At 51.2% G+C, this 17,748-nt stretch overlaps 1 protein-coding gene across 2 annotated transcripts in view; it reads left to right on the top strand.

Moving 5' to 3' along the window:
* The window catches only part of FBLN2 (fibulin 2), a 61,861-nt gene that overhangs the window by 9,224 nt on the left and 34,889 nt on the right, over nt 1-17,748 (top strand). For both annotated transcript variants that reach the window (XM_080914991.1, XM_080914990.1), the window contains exon 2: nt 9,084-10,372. In XM_080914991.1, coding sequence (XP_080771117.1) covers nt 9,097-10,372 — 1,276 coding nt within the window. In that variant the 5' untranslated portion in view covers nt 9,084-9,096. The remainder of the gene's footprint in view (nt 1-9,083; nt 10,373-17,748) is intronic.

Here is a 17,748-nt window from a genome sequence, read left to right as displayed (position 1 = left end):
ATCCACCATCCATCCACCATCCATCCATCCACCATCCATCCACCATCCATCCATCCACCCATCCATCCATCCACCATCCATCCATCCATCTATCCATCCATCCATCCATCCATCCATTTATTCATCCATCCATTTATCCACCTACTTACTACTATCTACTAACTCCCCCTTTAGCCTCTTCCTAACCCTTTGGGATTGGCTTTAAGCATGGGATGGGCCTACAACTTCAGAAGAAAAGCACCTCAGACTGGGGTAAAAGGAGGGCTTGGGAACCATGGAGAATCTTCTGGTTTGGTAGGAATTGGTCCTTTGGAGGTCTCCAAAGGGAGGCAGCTGGGGAGAGATAGGTGGTTTGCAATAAGGAAGACGGGCTGACTTCAGGGATTCTTGATGCCTCATACAGGGCGATAGACACCAGTTGTTTGCCGCTGTCTCCCCTGAGCTGGGTGCTGTAGACTCTGATTTGGTGTTCACCACTAAGCCCTGTTGCGTGAGAAGTGAGAAGTGCTAAGTTGCATGCAGTGGGCCCCAGAGGTAATATGGGGTTGTTCTTACAAAGGGGTGTGCTGTATAGTCAAAACCATTCCTTGTGCCCCACTGGGCTTCAGTGTTTACAGAGCACACTGAGTGGGAGCAGTGGAGGCAGCCCAGGCAGGCAGGACATGGAGCTACAGGAGGTCAGGGGTGCGCAGTTGTAGGCTGGATGGAGCCCCAGGTAGGGATGATGAGATCAGTCTTGGCCCAGGCAAGCTCTTCTCACTGCTCCACCCTGGGACTGCTTCCGCTTTTCTTTGTAGGCTTTAGTAACAGGGGAAGGCATGGATGGAGCACTCCTGAGCCAAAAGCAACATTTTCTTTTCTGGAAGGTTAATGAAGAATGCTGGGCGTTAAGCTGTGTAATTTTTCACCTGCTTGTCTTGGTTATGAGATTAGCGGTTCATACCTATGAATCCAAGGGTCAGCCCTCACCCGACACTTGGCAGAATTTCATTCTTTTCTTTCTTAGGGAGGAGTGGGAAGGGAGGGTGAGGCCTGGCTGTCCCATTGAGAATTTGTTTTTCCAGCATTCTCATGAGCTCACCCCTTTGAAGGAAAGCCCAGGGGCTGGAGAGTAAATGAGGAGCTGCCTGGCACCCTAAATCTCACATGGGGCCAAGCAAGCTTACCCAGCTTTTGGTCTCTTTTTAAAGACTTAATTTATTATTATGTAGCCCAGGCTGGCCCCAAATACCTGAACTCCGGTATTTCTGCCTTAGCCTCTCAAGTAGCTTGAACCATATGCATGTGCCACCAAGTCTGACTCTGGGGCATCACATAATCCACGACTTGTATCTGGACTTAGCATTTCCCTTCTTCTCTTCCCAAGGTATTGGGGTTTGTGTGTCCCATAACCTTTCATACTCCATCTCTAGCTTCCACAATACTTCCTGGCCCATTCCTTTGCTCAAGCTCTGTGCCCCAGAAGACCCCAGACCCTCCCTTGAGTTCCTGCTGACTTCTTCCAAGCACAGCCAGACTTGGTCTGTGACCAATCACACCATCCTATGTTGTGACTTGAGTCACAGGAAAGGCAGGAAGTAGAGCCTCAGATAGAAGGCAGACTCGATGGCAGTTGGAGTGTATGCCTCGTGTTCCTTCCCATCTGTCCATTCCCAGCTCCCTGCCCTCTTTTCTTGCCTTTTTCTGAACAACTTGTTTTTTGTTTTGTCTTCTTTTGTAAAGCATCTTACGGAGGAAAAACACATGTACAGAATGTGCTTTGGTGTTGGGTTAAGCAGGAGAGCAGACCCTTGGGTGGCACCACCTTCATGAATCGAGAGGCTGTTCCTGGAAGGCACTATGGCTCTGTGGGCCCTTCTTCCAGAAGACTTGGCAAGGGTAGGCATGAAATCCTATAAAAGGGGTGTCCAGCCTTTTACCATTGTTGCCTACAGTTGTGTGGACTACATTCACAGATCTGCTGGAACCATATGGCCTGCAGGCTGTAGGTTGGACATGCCCACTTGGAAGACTTGGTTTTTCTAGATTTCCTGCTTTCTAAGACTGGGGTTGTCCTCAGACCTTAGGAGGGGATGCTCTTTGAATTCCGAGGATGCTGTTACCCATAACCTTATGTAGAAGAATGTGTGTCCTGTGCTCTGTCGAGCTCCTCGTATACTAGACCTGTGTGACTAAGGCCATCCATGCCGCTTCTCCCTTATTCCTGATCACCTACTTTATTGTTGCCCATTTTCCATCTCCTGCTGTTTCTCTTGCAGCCACCACAGTGAGTCAGACTGATTCACGCCCTGGGGCCTCTGAACATGCATTTCTTCTGCCCATTGCCATCCCCAGATCTTTGGATGGCTGCACATTTTGGGGGAGGGGAGGGCTGGGTCTCAGTTGAAATGTCACCTCCTCAGCCTCTTCTGTCCTCTTTTTACCAAGGGTGTGCCTAGTTCTCTGTCACAATGCCCCAATTGTCTTAGTGATTTTTTTCCTGTTTTTTTTTTTTTTTCTACATTAGGTTATTAGTTTTATAAAAGTCAGTCTCCTCTCCCTCTTTCTCTCTCACTGTCTGTCTGTCTATCTGTCTGTCTGTCTGTCTGTCTATCTATCTAATGCACATTCTTTCTATGTTGGTTTACTTTCTGGTTGTTATTGTTGGTAGTAGTTCAACTATGTAGCCCAGGCTGGCCTTGAACTCATGATCTTGTATCACAGGTTCCAAATTGCTAGGATGACAGTTATGCCCTAGAGGGAGGACTTCTGTTGTTTTTGTCCACTGTCCCATGTTGGCATCTGGCCCAGGACTGATGAGAGTGAGGTGGAGAGATGCTTGCTGAACTGAAGGACTTGGGCTCCTGTTGCCATTCAGGTCTGAGCTCATACCCCTTAATCACCCTTTCTGACTGTGGATCTCATCAGCAAATATAGTTAAATAAAACAAACATGCCCGGCCCTCGAAGCCTGGTGTCCGGCATTGTGAGATGAACCTTACTAACCTCGAAGCTCCTGATTAAGGGCTTGTGCCAAGAACGAGCTTATTTTCTCAGTGAACTAATGACTTCCTCTTATCAGGCGAGGAGTGCCGGGTCACCCTCTAATTTCCCTTTTGGCACTGGCAGCCAGGAAGCTTACTACTAAAGTCAGGCTTCAGGAGCAGTGGGGGGCGGTGCATGTACATGTTAGGTTCTTTGGGTTTTTTCCTTTTGGTAAAATATACACAGAATTTTGATCATTTTGAGTGTGCCGCAAGCAGCTACAGTGTTAGGCAGCTGTCAGCATTCTGTCTTTAGACTCTTTACTCCTGAACAGAAACTCTGGGCGTTCAATACCAGCTCCCTTCGTGTGCCCTGGGCCCAGCATTCTGAGTCCAATTGCTCTATGTAGTTTTGTAAATGGACTCTTTAGTGAGTGTCCATTTTGACCAGCTTGTCACTGGACATCATGTCCTCAAGGGGCATCTACCTGGGGCCTGTGCCAGAATGTCCTTGCTGAGGTTGGTGCTATTCCATTTTCAAGATAAGTGTGTTGTCTTTACTGGCCTCTACCAGTGGGCAGCATGCAGTGGTGAGGGTGGGATTTAGGATTTAAAAGACATGGTCTTATCCTTCTGGGCCTTGGTGAACTAATCTGTGCATTTAAATTAGTTCTGGACAGTTTTAGAAGCAAGCCCTTGCCAGTGCTTTTGCTGTGTGTGTGTGTGTGTGTGTGTGTGTGTGTGTGTGTGTGTGTTTGTCTTTTTGTGGGTGCATTTGTATGTCTGTGTGTGTTCATATTTCTCTCTGTGTATACGTGTGTGTGTTCTGTGTGTCTTTGTTATGTTGGTCTGTGCAGGGCATGTGTTTGCTTTTTTCTCTTATGTGTCTCTGTGTGTGCTAGACACATGTCTGCATGGCTCCAGTTGTCTTCACCTGTTGTCTCCCCAGCTGTCAGGTGTTGGTCACTGATGACTCACACCCACCTGTTGTCTCCCCAGCTGTCAGGTGTTGGTCACTGATGACTCACATCTGTATCTTCTCCACCCCCTTGCTCTTGGCTGGCAGGCATCTCCTCATCTTGGCATAGCTCTTCCTGGTCTTTGGCAGAGTGAGGGCTGAACTCTGGGGCCCTTACCTGCAGGACCCATTGATAGCATGGTGCTGCACTGAGGCTGGGACCCTTGTTCCCCAGGAGCTATGGCTTGCTGAGGCATGCAGTGCATACACATCCATATTCCAGACTCGAGGCCAATGGGGACGTGGGACACATTTCCCACCATTGAGGGTCTTGAGGAACTGCAGTTTGTTGGTTGGATATTAAAAGACTGACACATTGAGGGTGACTAGCGGCTGGACACAGTGACTACTGAATAGAGGGTACAGAAGGCAGAGTAGAGGAAGAATGACCCGGACGTTTAAGGCCATTATGGTCTTTACATAGTGAGTTTCAGGCTATCTGGAGCTACATGGTAGACTGTATCGTAAACAAAGGAGAAGCCCAAGTCTTTGTGGAGTAAAGACTGGGAGCTCTCAGACCTCACAGAGAGCTAATGGGGCTAAGTCAGGGCCAGAGCAGTGGTGACAGTGTGGACATAATACAAGCCCCCCTGGGTGGAACTGTGCACAAATGGGCTGGCTGCTGGCTTGCTGTCCTCTGGCTGGATGCGGGGATGGGTCTGGCGGCCTTGGGGGTGGCCCTCTGGCCAGGTCAAGCTGATTCCTCTTTTCTGACCAGCCAACGAAAAGGACTTGCATGTTTGTTTTCCAGCTGTCAGCCCAGCTGTTTGCAAGCCCCAGGGTTTTCTGTAGCTGCCTGTCATTTAAGGGAGATTCCCTCCAAATGCTTGAGAAGTTTTCAGGCATACAGCACCAGACTGAGCTTCCCATCCAGTGCAGGCTACCAGTTAAAACAGGGTTTCAGATACACAGCAATGAATATGTCCTACATATCTCAGGGGTGTACTTACCCTAACCTAGTGTTCATCACTGTTCTGAAATCCCAGCGGGACTGCATGCCCTGAGCTTTTATTTCCCAGTTCTAACAGGGCTCTTCTTGTCAGAATCAGAAGTCAGAAATGAAGAAGCAAAGGAATCGCCTTACTGTGGAACCCAAGTCACAGGCAGAAATGCTCGCTTGTTGACAGCTTCACCTTTCAGTTAATTATCTGCAGCCAACCATGGTTCAAAACATCAAGTAGAAAATCTAAGCAATGAACACTACAGGTTTGTATGGTGTGAATTCTGGGGCAAGAGATGACATCTAGTGCTCTCCTGCCTGGGACCTGAGCTACTCTGCCCAGTGGCTCCACACTGTGTTTGCTACCTTCCCCACAGTCACTGCATAGGCTGTGCATTGTTATGGAGCTTGTCTTTGCGTGGTCCCATGCCACTCAATCATAGCCCCAAAGCACAGACGTGCTGACACAGAGCTGACAGTGGTAATCGATATGCCAGAGAGAGAGACCGAGTGCTTGTTGAAGGGACAGGAGTAAGGTTTGCTCCTTCCTTTGACTGGACAGAAAGCTGGAGAACCAAGATGGGTTGCGGCAGAGTGCAGCTTCCCTGGTATAGAGCAGCACAGCTTGGGGTAGACAGCCAGACTCGGCTCACACAGTGGTGCCATCATCCCACAGACCAGCCCAGTGCTCCCCGGATGTGAAGTATGTGCCAGCTTCACATGATGCCATGCAGCGTGGTGGCTTCAGGGCACACTGGATGGAGTTCTCTTCATATGATGCTGTTCTAGCATATGTCCTATCTGTACTTCACCTCTGGATGGTGGGGCTCACAGGGGAAACTCTGGGACACCTCATCTATGTGTGGTTGAGACCTTACTCTGGGGCACTTTATCCATGCACGGTAAGAGCCAACTGAGAAGGCTTGTGAAGGCCCCTGGAGGCTTGTGGAGGCTGGAGGCTGCTTGGATCTCACTTCCCCTTCCTCTTCTGACACCTTGTGGGGGGAGGTGAGGACTTAGTCAGTTGGGGTGAACCCTCAGGGTACCAAAGATTGTGTACATGGCATGGTGCAGGCTCGTCCCTCCAGTGTTATCTTTATTGTGTGTCTGCTTCCTGACTTCCCAAATGCTGCCTGGCCCATCCTTCACATCCCCCAGTACAGCCATAGACCTCCATCTGTTGCTCCTTTCCCTGCCTGACCAAATCCTGCCTGTCCACAAACTCTAGTGGACTTGATCTTCACAGTAGCATCCCTCCGCCCCACCACGTACCTCCCATGCCCTCCCCTCCATCTTCGTTGTTCTCTGCCATTCTGTCTGGATCTGTGCTGCACTCAACACAGAGCATCCTCAGTCATTGTCAGGACCCTGGGCTGCCAGCGACCCACGTGTCCCTGGCCTGCTTTTGCCATTCTTTCCCAACCTGCCTGTTTCTGCGCCACCCCAAGGCACCCCCTCCCATCTAAGTTCCTCTTCTGCCTCCTACTGCTCCTGCCTCTAGCCTGTGCATTTGTAGTCTAGAGCCTGAAGCACTTTGCCTCCAGCAAGCTGTCCTACCTCAGTCGGACGGACGCCACCTCCTGAAACCCTGAGACAGCAGGCTTCACAACCCAATCCTTTCCAATTTCTCTATTTACTGTTTTAAAGTAGCCAGGCTGCCTTGCCGATAGGGGTGCTCCAAACTGCAGAGTCTGAATTGGTCACTGTGGTTTGCAGTCTCCTGTGTGCCCAGAAAATGTTGGGGTACTGCTGGGAGTTGGGAATGGGAGTGGGGGGGTGTCTCTGGTCTGTGTTTCTCCTCAGGGGTCTATTTGCCAGGCAAAAAGGCTATGAATGAGCCTGGGATGGGGTGGAATCTGTTTTGGTTCTGAGTGGTAGAAGAGAAAGAGAGGCCTTTTCCAGGAGATTTAGACGTGGCTCTTTACAACGAAAGCCCCCCTCCCCACCCTCCTGGTTGCTTCAATCCTTGGTGAAGGAGATGGTTCTTGCTCATCCAAACTGTTTTCTTTGATGGAGGATGTAAATGCATTCACCTTACTAAGGGTAAACCAGGGATTAAATATCTTTTGTGGGGAGGAATGCCCAGGAAGGAAGCTTAGGGCCTATTTAGATACCTCATCATCATAGAGAACTCCAGGTTTTTATGCTACATTACTGGTTGCCATGGTCTTCTCAGTGGGGTGTCATGGTTACGTGTTCCAAATCAGGTCTTTTGGCTGGGAGCTGGCTCCACGCCTGCCATTCTCAATTCTGAGTTTCCCCAGGGTTTGCTCCTGCTCAATCTTACTGGTTCTTCTGTCTGGTGGCGCTGCCCACTCACCCCACAGGAGGTCAGCCAAGTGGCCCATCTTACTAGCTGACAACCCCCAGTTCATGGACGTGCCTAGTACAGACTCCTGGTGCCTGCAGCTGGTGCCGCCAGCTAGTGGAGACCAGCTTGGCATTATTCCATTGCTGCCTTCAGGGCTCCTGCCATGCTGACAGAACATATTCACCCTGGCTGGTCTCAGAGGGAGGGGGAAACTCAAGCACACCCATTCTTTGGAAAGCTCAGAGCTCTCTTTGCTCCTCTTTCTTCCCTCAGACCTTCAAGAAGTTAGCATCTTTTTAGTGTTTGACATGAGAGTAGGGTGTGGGGGTGCGGACCTGTTACTCACTACTCCAGTACTTGGGAGGCTGAGGAAGGAAGAGTTGCTTGGGTTCAAGGACATCTGTGAATACAATGTGAGATCTGTCTCTAAATAAAAATGACATCTTCCCTTATAAAAAATAATAAATATTGAGGTTCAGGGAGTATACTTTGTTGTATTTTCTGAAAGATAAAAAACAGGGCTGGGCTTGCTCATTTAGTAAGGCAGGCACCAGGACCTGGGCTCAGTGCCATATCCCTGTAACTGCAGCTCTGCTAGGACAGATGGGAGGACCCTAGGGCTCAGTGGCCAGCTAGGCTGACTTAAGGGTCAAGTTCTTGGCCAGTGAGGGACCCTGTCTCAGAGGAGGTAGTTTTGAGGATAAAATCTGAGGTTGTCCCTTGTAATCACACACATGTTTAACAGGCATGCTTATACACATACATGTATGCATACCTGGGTGTTGTCACCAGACATGCACACAAGCACACACACACACACACACACACACACACACACACCAGGTACCATCAGAAAGAACCGATGGTGTGAGAGCCCCCACTTGTGATTTCGGGGGACTGTGCTGTCCAGGGGCTGTCCTGATGCTGAGTCACTCACTGCCTGTGGGAACCTGTAACTTTTGCAGGAGGGAGGATTGGTGGGCAGAATGCATTTGAATGGTTGGGGAGGACTCTGAGGAGAGCGTGGAGTGAGAGGCTCCTGGAAGCCAGACAGGCCTTATGTATGGAAGTAGCTCCTAGACCACTGTGTCCCAGGGAGGCAGAGGTGCCATGGGAAGATGGATAAGCTGGGCACCAGGCAGGGCAGGTGGGAGATGTTGTGTGGAGCAGCAGGGCTGTGTGAACTGGTCTTGGTAATGGACAGGACAGAGACATTAAGATGATACAAGGAGCTGGCAGGAGCATCCCAGGTTGACCTTGAAGTCCCGGGTCTCATGGGATAAATGATACTGAGCTCTGGAGTCTGAGGGCTGGGGGTGCAGTATACGTGAGGTTGGATGTCTGTGCCATTCTGCTTCAGGGGATCTGTTCCTACCCAGCACCCTCCGCTTCACCCCCTGACTAGTAGTCAAGCATCTGGAGGAGGAAAACTGTTCTGGCAACTGTGTGCAGACATGGACTTGTGAGCGTGCGTGTGTGCGTGCATGTGTGCGTGCCTACAAGATGACCCATAAGCATGTCTGGGTGACTGCTCAGAAAGAGGCCACAGCCATAGACTGAGTGAGCAAGCACTCATGGGTGCTTGCTTAGCTTTACCTGTGTGTGAGACTGTGGGCTAGATGCTCAGAAGGCTCATGTTACCCTGGCAACACAGATGTGAAGCCACATTGCTTCAGCACCTGAGTTACATGCCCTCCTGCTCCCGAATCTTCCCTGTATGTGTCTGTGTGTGTGAGCAGGGCTGAGGGATGCCTGAGTGTGGAGATGGCTGCATGATGTGTGTAGACATGGTGGGGCATGTGCGCATTCTCATCTCTGGTGTGACAGGTTTCCTTCTTCTCTATCCTTCTAGGGTCTCTTGGGACATGATGCTGCTCCAGGGATCTGCAGGAGCATGGCTGGCATTGGCTCTGGTCATAGCTCTGACTCTGAGCCCAAGCATGGGTGTCCCGTGGCAGGACTGCACAGGTGCTGAGTGTCCACCCCTGGAGAACTGCATCGAGGAGGCGCTGGAGCCAGGCGCCTGCTGTGCTACCTGTGTGCAGCAGGGCTGCGCCTGCGAAGGCTACCAGTACTATGACTGTGTACAGGGCGGTTTCGTGGATGGCCGAGTTCCAGCTGGCCAGTCCTACTTTGTGGACTTTGGCAGCACCGAGTGTTCCTGCCCACCGGGTGGTGGCAAGATCAGCTGCCAGTTTATGCTGTGCCCTGAGCTGCCACCCAACTGCATTGAGGCTGTGGTAGTAGCTGACAGCTGCCCGCAGTGTGGCCAGGTGGGCTGTGTCCACAGTGGCCGTAAGTACGCTGCGGGCCACACTGTCCACCTCTCTTCCTGCCGGGCCTGCCACTGTCCTGACGCTGGTGGTGAGCTCATTTGCTACCAGCTTCCTGGTTGCCATGGGAACTTCTCAGATGCCGAGGAGGGTGACTCGGAGAGGCAGTATGAAGACCCCTACAGCTATGACCAGGAGGTGGCCGAGGCAGAATCGACTGTGGCCATTGTGAACGAGGTCCAGGCAGGTGCAGAGGGCCCCCCAGCTGCTCTGGGAGGTGGGAATCTGCCACCGTCCTCCATCCGAGTAACCCCCTGGCCAGTTGCCCTTCCCAGACCCACGGTAGCTGCTGCCCTGGGTCCCCCAGCACCTGTGCAGGCCAAAGCCAGGAGAGTGACATTGGACATTGATGAGGAAGAGGAGGAAGAAGTGGAGGAGATACAAGCTACTCAGCCACCAATAGCAGGCAGTCCTGGAAGGTTGGACAGTCTGCCCACAAGATCCCCAGCCAGACCTGGTCTCCCTGCCCAGGAGAAGGAGGCTGAAGCCAAGGCAGGGCCTGAGGAAAACCTTATTCCTGATGCCCAAGCCACTCCTCCAAGTGTTGTGCAGGGGGGTGCTGCACCTTTGCCTAGGTCAGTCCTGGCTGGTCTCAGTCCATCTCTGGCCACTGACAACTCTTCAGAGGACCCGTTGAAGTCCACCAGTCACCCCACTCTATCTACACTGCCACCTGACCAAGCCCAAGTCTCACCCTCCCCAGAAACGCCTGAAGAAATACCCCAGCATCCGCAGTTGTTACCTCGATCCCGAGCAGAAGACACAGACCCCAACTCAGTACATTCTGTCCCCAGAGGTGATCCGGATGGTAAGCCCTTTCCTGTGTTCCTTCAGGGCCATTGGACTGGAAGGAACTGTCACCAACTATCCAATGGGCTCCTTGCAGCTGCCATCTCTCAGGCCTGAGACAAAGTGGTATGAGTTGGTAGAGGGTCCCATGGCTGCTCTCTTTTGCAGGCCTAAAACAGAGTGGCATGGGCCAGGGGAGGTCTCAGCAGCTACCCTCTCATAAGTCTGAGACACAGGAGTGCAGAGAGGTCCTTGTTCTAGGAGGTACAGGGCCCCTGGTGGGCTCTTACTGAAGGCACAAAAGGTTCTTCATCAGAATAGAGCACAACCCTGCCTATTGGAGTTCACGTGTGTCTTAGCAGCTATCACAGGGCCCTGCAGATCGTAATGGTCAACTGCCTATGAAGGCCCTCCTACAGAGGCCCAGCTGTGGGCTGGTGGCCGAGGGGACACGTTCTGTTGTGGCTCTAACTCTGCTGCTCCTTCTAGCAGGAGTCTTGCTAATACATGAGCCCTCTCTTCTCAGTGCTGCTTCAGTGGCTTGCTCTATATACAAAGTAGAAGCTAAGGTCCTTGTGGTGACCACAAGTCCTTCTCATCTGCCCAGTGGCCTCTTCACCTCCTCTCCCGACCCCTCATGCTCCCAGTCAGCCCAGGCACGGGTTCTGGCCCAGGAGCCTTTGCATTTGCCACAGTTTTTACCTGAGATGCTCTTGGAGGTGTCTGGGTGGCTTGGCGCTTTGCTCTGTGCCAGGTCACCCCGAGGCCTTCCTTTCTTCTTGCAGCTTTGATCTCTCTCAGTCACAGCTTATGTTAGACTGAATTACTTGGCTCCTTCGTTATTGTTTTCTGGTGTTTAGCATCACACATGCCAGATTTTGTGCCGAGCCCAAGGGCTCCAGCATTACTCGCACACAGTTGGTGCTCTATAAATGTTGGATGGTGGATGATGGAACTTGTGGGAGACCCCATCCACCTCCTCTTCCTTAATCTTCTTCACACCAGTTGGCTCTTATGGTCCTCACACATCCTTACCTCTGCTTCCAGGCTGCATCCTGTGACTCCCTGCCCACTGCTGGTGAGTGTGGCTATAGGGGGGCCTGCAACTGACTGGGGCCGGGGCTCTAGTTGTTCTTCAGTAGCCTCTGGTTTTCCAGAATAGAAACAGCCCTGGGCTCCCCAGGAGCTTGCTGCCAGTGGATCTGTGGGACCTGGGACCAGTCTTGCTCACCTGGGAGATCTTTGTGCCTGGCTTTCTCAGCTGTGCTTGGGCTATGTTGATGGTGGAAGCTAGGCCTGGAGTACCTTTATTAACTGCAGGGCCAGGCTAGCAGGGACCCAGCTTGTGCAAAGGCCAGAAAGACTAGTGAGCAGGGCCAGGCAGCATTGCAACCTCTGCTGGAGAGGGTTCTCAGCCACTGTCCTCTCGCTTAGCATTTGGTTGAGCTCATCATGTGCTGATTCCATGACCATGGGCAATGGCTTGGCCCTTTATACCTCAGTTTCTCCACCTGCAGACAGCAAAGATGCCCTGCTTTGAGGTTGTTTTGAGGCTGCAGTGAGCTCATTTGTGGCTGAGGTTGGCATGAGCTGAGTGCTCACCGAGGATTACGAGATATGGCACTGATTTGATTTCCATCTGTTCTTCAGCCACAGCTCTCCTGAATCAGGCGTTTGTGGGGCCCTGGCTATGCCAGGGACTGAGCTAGAGAACAAGGCCACCTCAGATAGGATAAAGGTGCAGCCAGCAGGGCCTGCAGCTGGTACGGGTGGGTGACAGCAGGCTTTATGCTGGTGGGCTTCTTGATGGCCTGCCAAGCCTTTGAGCAAAGTGGAGTCTGGAACTTAGGGTCTTAAGGCTGCTCTCAGAGAGGAGCTTGGGGGCCATGGGTGGGGGAGGGGCTGGAGAGACAGTTTTGCCCTACAGGACTCTCTGGGTTTACTGAGAGGCAGTCCGGAAATGACCCCAGCCCAGTTGCCATGGCAGCCCTGGGGCCTGAAGGTGGTTTCCACCCATCATCCAGGCCCAACTGGGGCGGGGACCCTGCCTGGGAGTCAGAATTGTACCAGGGATCCCCACTGCCTCAGCTGGGCTGTCCCTGCCTCTGAGCATGTCCAGATGTGGCCTAAATGGAAGCCATATGCTTGCCTCTCTGGGCCATGGAAAAGTGCTCTGACGTCTGTTTCTGCTGTCGTTCAAGAGACTTTGGGAGGGTCCTGTCTCTGCTATGCTGGTATAGCAGAGGGAGTCATGGAAACAGCAGGAAGCAGCCCTGACTGTTGAGGATGCTATCAGAAAGCCAAGCAGGAAGGATCCCCTTCCTTGGGGTCCTCACTCTGCAGGGCAGGTATCTATAAACACTGGTGCTTGAGATCAGGTGCCAGCTTCTCTCTGCCATAGGCACCATCTTCCGGGCACTTTCATCCCCATCAAAGCCAAGAGGGTTCCTGAGAACTCTGCCTTCTGGCCTGTGCAACATGGTGACAGGAAATGGCAGAATCAGGGTCATCTTGAAGTCTGTATTGCTCTGTCCTGTGACCCAGCTTCTGAGATGCTGAATAAAATGTGCTGAGCAAAATCTACATCTGTTCCCTGGGAGAGCCCTGGGAGGTCTGATTGCTGTCCCAGGCTCAGTAATCATTGGTGTAAAGACTTCAGTGAGGAGAGGCTGGGGATGAGGCTGCAGTGCCTTGTGCCCATCTGGGGGGCTCTGACTTCTCTTGTGGACAGGGAGTCTTTCTAGAGAAGAGAGTGGCCCCTGTTAGTGTTGTGGCTGTGGAGGGAGGGGTGGGGCTGTGGGAGGAGGGGCTGCAGGCATGGGCAGTGTCTCTATAAAACCCCTGCAGCCAGTTGAAATGAAATTTGGTTAAGAGGAGATCCTGTGGCTGATATGAGGAAGAATTGTTGGGGGAGGGGTAGGAGCTGAACCCAGGGCACACGCCTACCCTAGAATGCAGATCTGGGTCCAGATCCAGGTCCAGTGGTGCAAAGCTAAAATCTGCTAAGTGGGAGGATGGGACAGTGGGACTGCAAGACCAGGGCCAACCAGTGCAGTGTATTAAGACCCTGACTCAAAAGCAGAAGCTGACAATAAAAGAATACAGTGTGCAGCTTAGCAGCAGAGCCCTGTCTGGGGTGTGCAAGACCCTGTCCAATCCTCAACCTTCTGCTTACCAAAAAGGTTTGAGGGTCTTAGCTCATAGGGGTGAAAACCTGTGAAGTGTCATCTCAGGTCACAAGGGTAAGGCTGTGTACAAGTTGTCCCCTGCAGGAACTTGGGGGCACTGATCATTTCTGCCCTTTCTACTGCCAGCTCACAGGGCCTGGGCATTGGAAGTACCAGGGCTGCTGGTGTGTGTGTATGTGTGTATGTATGTATGTATGTATGTATGTATGTGTGCATGTGTGTGTGTATGTATGTGTATGTATGTGTATGTATGTATGTATGTGTATGTATGTGTACATGTATATATATGTGTGTGTATGTGTGTATGTGTGTATGTATGTATGTGTGCATGTGTGTATGTATGTGTGTATGTGTGTGTATGTATGTGTGTATGTGTATGTATGTGTGTATGTGTATATGTGTGTGTATGTGTATGTATATGTATGTGTGTGTATATATATGTATGTGTATGCATGTGTATATGTGTATGTGTGTGTGTGCTGTAAGCAGTCTGGGGCTTCTTCAGCTTCTGTTGCCTCTCCTGTTCTCAGCAAGCCCGGACTGGAGCTTACCAGCTGCAGTGAGGGTGCTGAGCTTCCTGTCCAAGCCCTGGAGACACGGAGAACCTCATGGTCTGTAGTTCCACTGATTTTGGATACAAGACATTTGAGAAAAGAATTGGAACTGTATGGATCATATAGTTATGTCCTAAACAACAGTGTGACATGTTCACCCCACATAGTTGTATGTAACTGTGGTCTAGAGATGATTTAGAGCATACAATGGCTGTGTAGAGGCCAGGTGGGCCCACGTTTGGGACTGGAGCATCTGCTATGTGTGGGCGTTGCTGGGGCTTCCTGGATTGAGTGCCCTTAGGATCCCGAGGGACAACTGTGCAGTAGGATCTTGGTGCTCCAGCCCTGTTTTGCCGACCTGCTATCTTGCCCTCATTGGTCTACCTGTCAGCTTCTCTACCAAACTTTGCCATTCTTCTGCCTCAGTTTCCCAAGTTCAGAGATTATAGGTATTATCCTATTTGCTCTCTGTGGTAAACACCAAGATCAAGAACACCTTGGGGAGTGAAGAGTTGATTTGGCTTATACTTCTGATCACAATACCTCATTGTAGGAAATCATGGCAGGAACATATGTAAAAACCGCAAAGGAGCACTGTCTGTTGTCAAACTTGGACACGTGCTCAGGTAGCTTTCTTATGTAGTCCAGACCCACCTGCCTAGGGATGGTGTTGCCCACAGTGGGCTAAGCCCTTCCACATCAATCACCAATCAAGACAATCTCTCTGAGACATGGCCTCAGGCCAATCTGATCAGCTGAAATTCCCTCTTCCCAGGTGACTCTAGGTTATGTCAGGTTGCTGCGCTCCACCATGCCCCAGAGAGCAAGGCCATGGGAATCAAAGGGTCTCTAAATTTTCTGTCACTTCTATAAGTGGGATGTCCCCATGGTGTCTCCCAGGGCTGTCACTCCACCAGGACCAGGTTTCTCTAAATTCTCTTTTTCTTTAATGTCTTTCTTTAAAAGAAAATTTATTGAGATCATATTTACAACCATAAAGTCCCCTGCATTTGAAGGCATAGTACAGTGGCTTTTAATATTTTCCCAGTTTTGTAAAAAAAAAAAAAAAATTAATCTAATTCCAAGATATTTCCATCATGGTAGATGCCATGTCCCAGTGTTCACAGTTTCTGGCGGCTACTCAGCTCCCTTCAGCCCATCAGAAGTGTGGATTCCAGATGGTCTAGAATACTCAGAAACCTCTCTACCAGGGTTTCCAGGTCATGTGCCACCCCCAGGGCTGTGGGGTTGCCTCACTGCCACTCTCCCAAGCCATAGCACTGCTGGTTCTTTTGGTGTTCTTCACAGATGCCCTCTCTGCCTGCCCCACCCGGTGTTGGCTCCAATCTATATGGTCTTGTCTCTGCTCTGCTTCCATCTCTGCTCTATTGTCCTGTCCTTGGTCCCTGTTGCCTTGTCTTTGACCCACATTGACTCATCTGTGTTCTGAGGTTTCTCATGCTTGATTGGTTTGCTCCAGGCTATCCTAACCCACCTCTGTCCTTTTGTGAAGACTCAGCACCAGCAACTTTTGTTGCTTTTGATGCTCTCCAGTAGCCAGCCCTGTCAGGAGGCTGAGACGTGCTTCAGCGTCCTCACAGACCCTGAGGGCTGAGCAGTGGTGAGAGATTGGGTGGACTCTCCCTAGACCTGTCAGCCCTCAGCCCTGTGCAGGGGCTTCAGGGGCCCCCATCATATTTTCTCCCCACAACAAAAGCGTTTTCCTCATGAGCCCCACAAGGGCAGAGTATGTGCTGAGCTCTTGCACTCTGGTCCTACTGAGAGTCTCCCCAGCTTGGAGACTGTATAACCTTCAGGTAAATCACTTGGCTGCTCTGTAAAAGAGGTTTATAGTGGCTTCACTGCCTCCTTCATCTGCCTTGGGAAGGCAGCATTGATTAACTCTGCAGGGGGGCCCTCACCCCCTGACCACACAATGCTTCCCAGTTTGATGCTGCATTACATTGGGAAAGAGCCCAGTTTGACTCTCAGAGCATGGACCCTGCTCCTACTGGCTGTAAGACCTCAGGCAAGGGATTCACTCTCTTTGATCCTCAGTTCTGTATCTGGAAGATGTAGGAAGTCCTGTTCGGACTACTAATACAATGACCGGCTCAGAATGGCTGCCCAGAGCTCTGTGGTGTGTTCCCTGCAGTGGGGTTGCTATACTCTGGGAGTACAAGGAGGATGGATTTGTGCTTTTGTTTGAATGGATCTGTGTCTGTTTCTGCTGGTCAGAAGCCCGTTTCTCTGGCTACAGACCTAAGGGCTGGGCCTGCTGGGGTTGTGCCTTGTGTTTATCTGAACACTTCCTGCCCTACCCATGTGTTTGTCATTCCAGCTGTTTCCAGATGTGCAGCTGAGTGCTCCTCCCTGCCTGACCCTCTTATTCTGTGCTCCATCTTTAGATTAGTGCTCCTCCCTGCCTGTTCTATATTCCCCTTCCAGCTGAGTGTTCTTCCCTGCCTGTCTTTCACTGTACTCCCCTGACATCACTTTGGCAACTGTGTGCAGATGCCCAGCCTCCAGTGTTGCCTGGCTGCGAGGTGACATTCCATTAGCAAGGGCAGGTGGGTAGATTTGTCTCCATTACTGGATTCAACAGTGGCTATTTAGAGACCCATTCATTTTAGGAGGCATTCTCCTAAAGGCTTACTGTCTTTATACCCATTATATAAATGGGTGACTGAGACCTAGTGAGCTTAAGTGAACTGGCTAAGGTCCCAAGGCCAACGAAGCAGAGAAATGTGCTAACTACCCACTTGACCTTTTGCCCCCGCACTTCCTCACTCTGTACGCCATCTTTCTGGGTGCTCAGATACACTGTGCAAGCAAATGTGTCCAAATAGAGGCGCTGGAACTATTACAGGGTACTGGCAGCATCGGGCAGAGCAGGGCTGGGTCATAGCTGGCAGGCTGTGGCCTCTTCTCTAACCCCTGGCCTGGGCAACTTTACAGTAAGCAGTGTAAGAGTGTCCAGATTCTCTGGGATGTTTGTGTACGAGTGTGGAAAGCCGAGCACTGAGTTCGACTCTCTGCTCATGTCTAGAGAGCCGCTGAGCTGCACGTGTGTCTCTGGTTTGCTTTCCCCTCGTCTTCTCCACTCACTCACATCATGTGGCGTGCCCGGGGGTCAGTAGGGAGCAGAGGTGGAGGCTTGCTCTGCTTGGATGGTATCAGCTGTGGCTCAGGGCTGGAGCCTGCAGACTTTAGGGAGGCTCCTGACCAGGAGGCAGTAGAGATACTGCGCTGTGGGAGTCAGGTCTCATCGTATGGAAGCTGCAGGCTCTGTAGCTTCTTGGGCTAGAAAAGCTGAGCATGATTGCTCTGGGTTTTCCTCAGGAGCCTGGGATCTGGGATTTCATTTGGAAGCTCCCAACAAGTAAACATTGGCAGTTCATTCAAACAGTTTAAAGCACCAAGAAAGTGTGTAATGGGCCCAGGCTTGCTGCTGTGAGTGTTGACTTCCTTACTCCTTCCCATCCCCAGTCACACAACCAGGACTCTGAAGAGGCCAGGGATAAGTAAGGAACTTGCCAGCAAGCTCTGAGGTGGAACCAGTAGTCCTGACTCTTGTCCAGTGCTCCCTTCCCTGTGAGGACCCTTTCCAGCTAAGCAAAAAAGCCCTTGGGTAGCAGTTTCATGAAGGGGCC

This window comes from Micromys minutus, assembly GCF_963924665.1.
Source record: "Micromys minutus genome assembly, chromosome: 3".
NCBI classification, from domain to species: Eukaryota; Metazoa; Chordata; class Mammalia; order Rodentia; family Muridae; genus Micromys; species Micromys minutus.
Note: the sequence above shows the minus strand (reverse complement) of the source record. Positions and strands in the feature narration are given on the sequence as shown.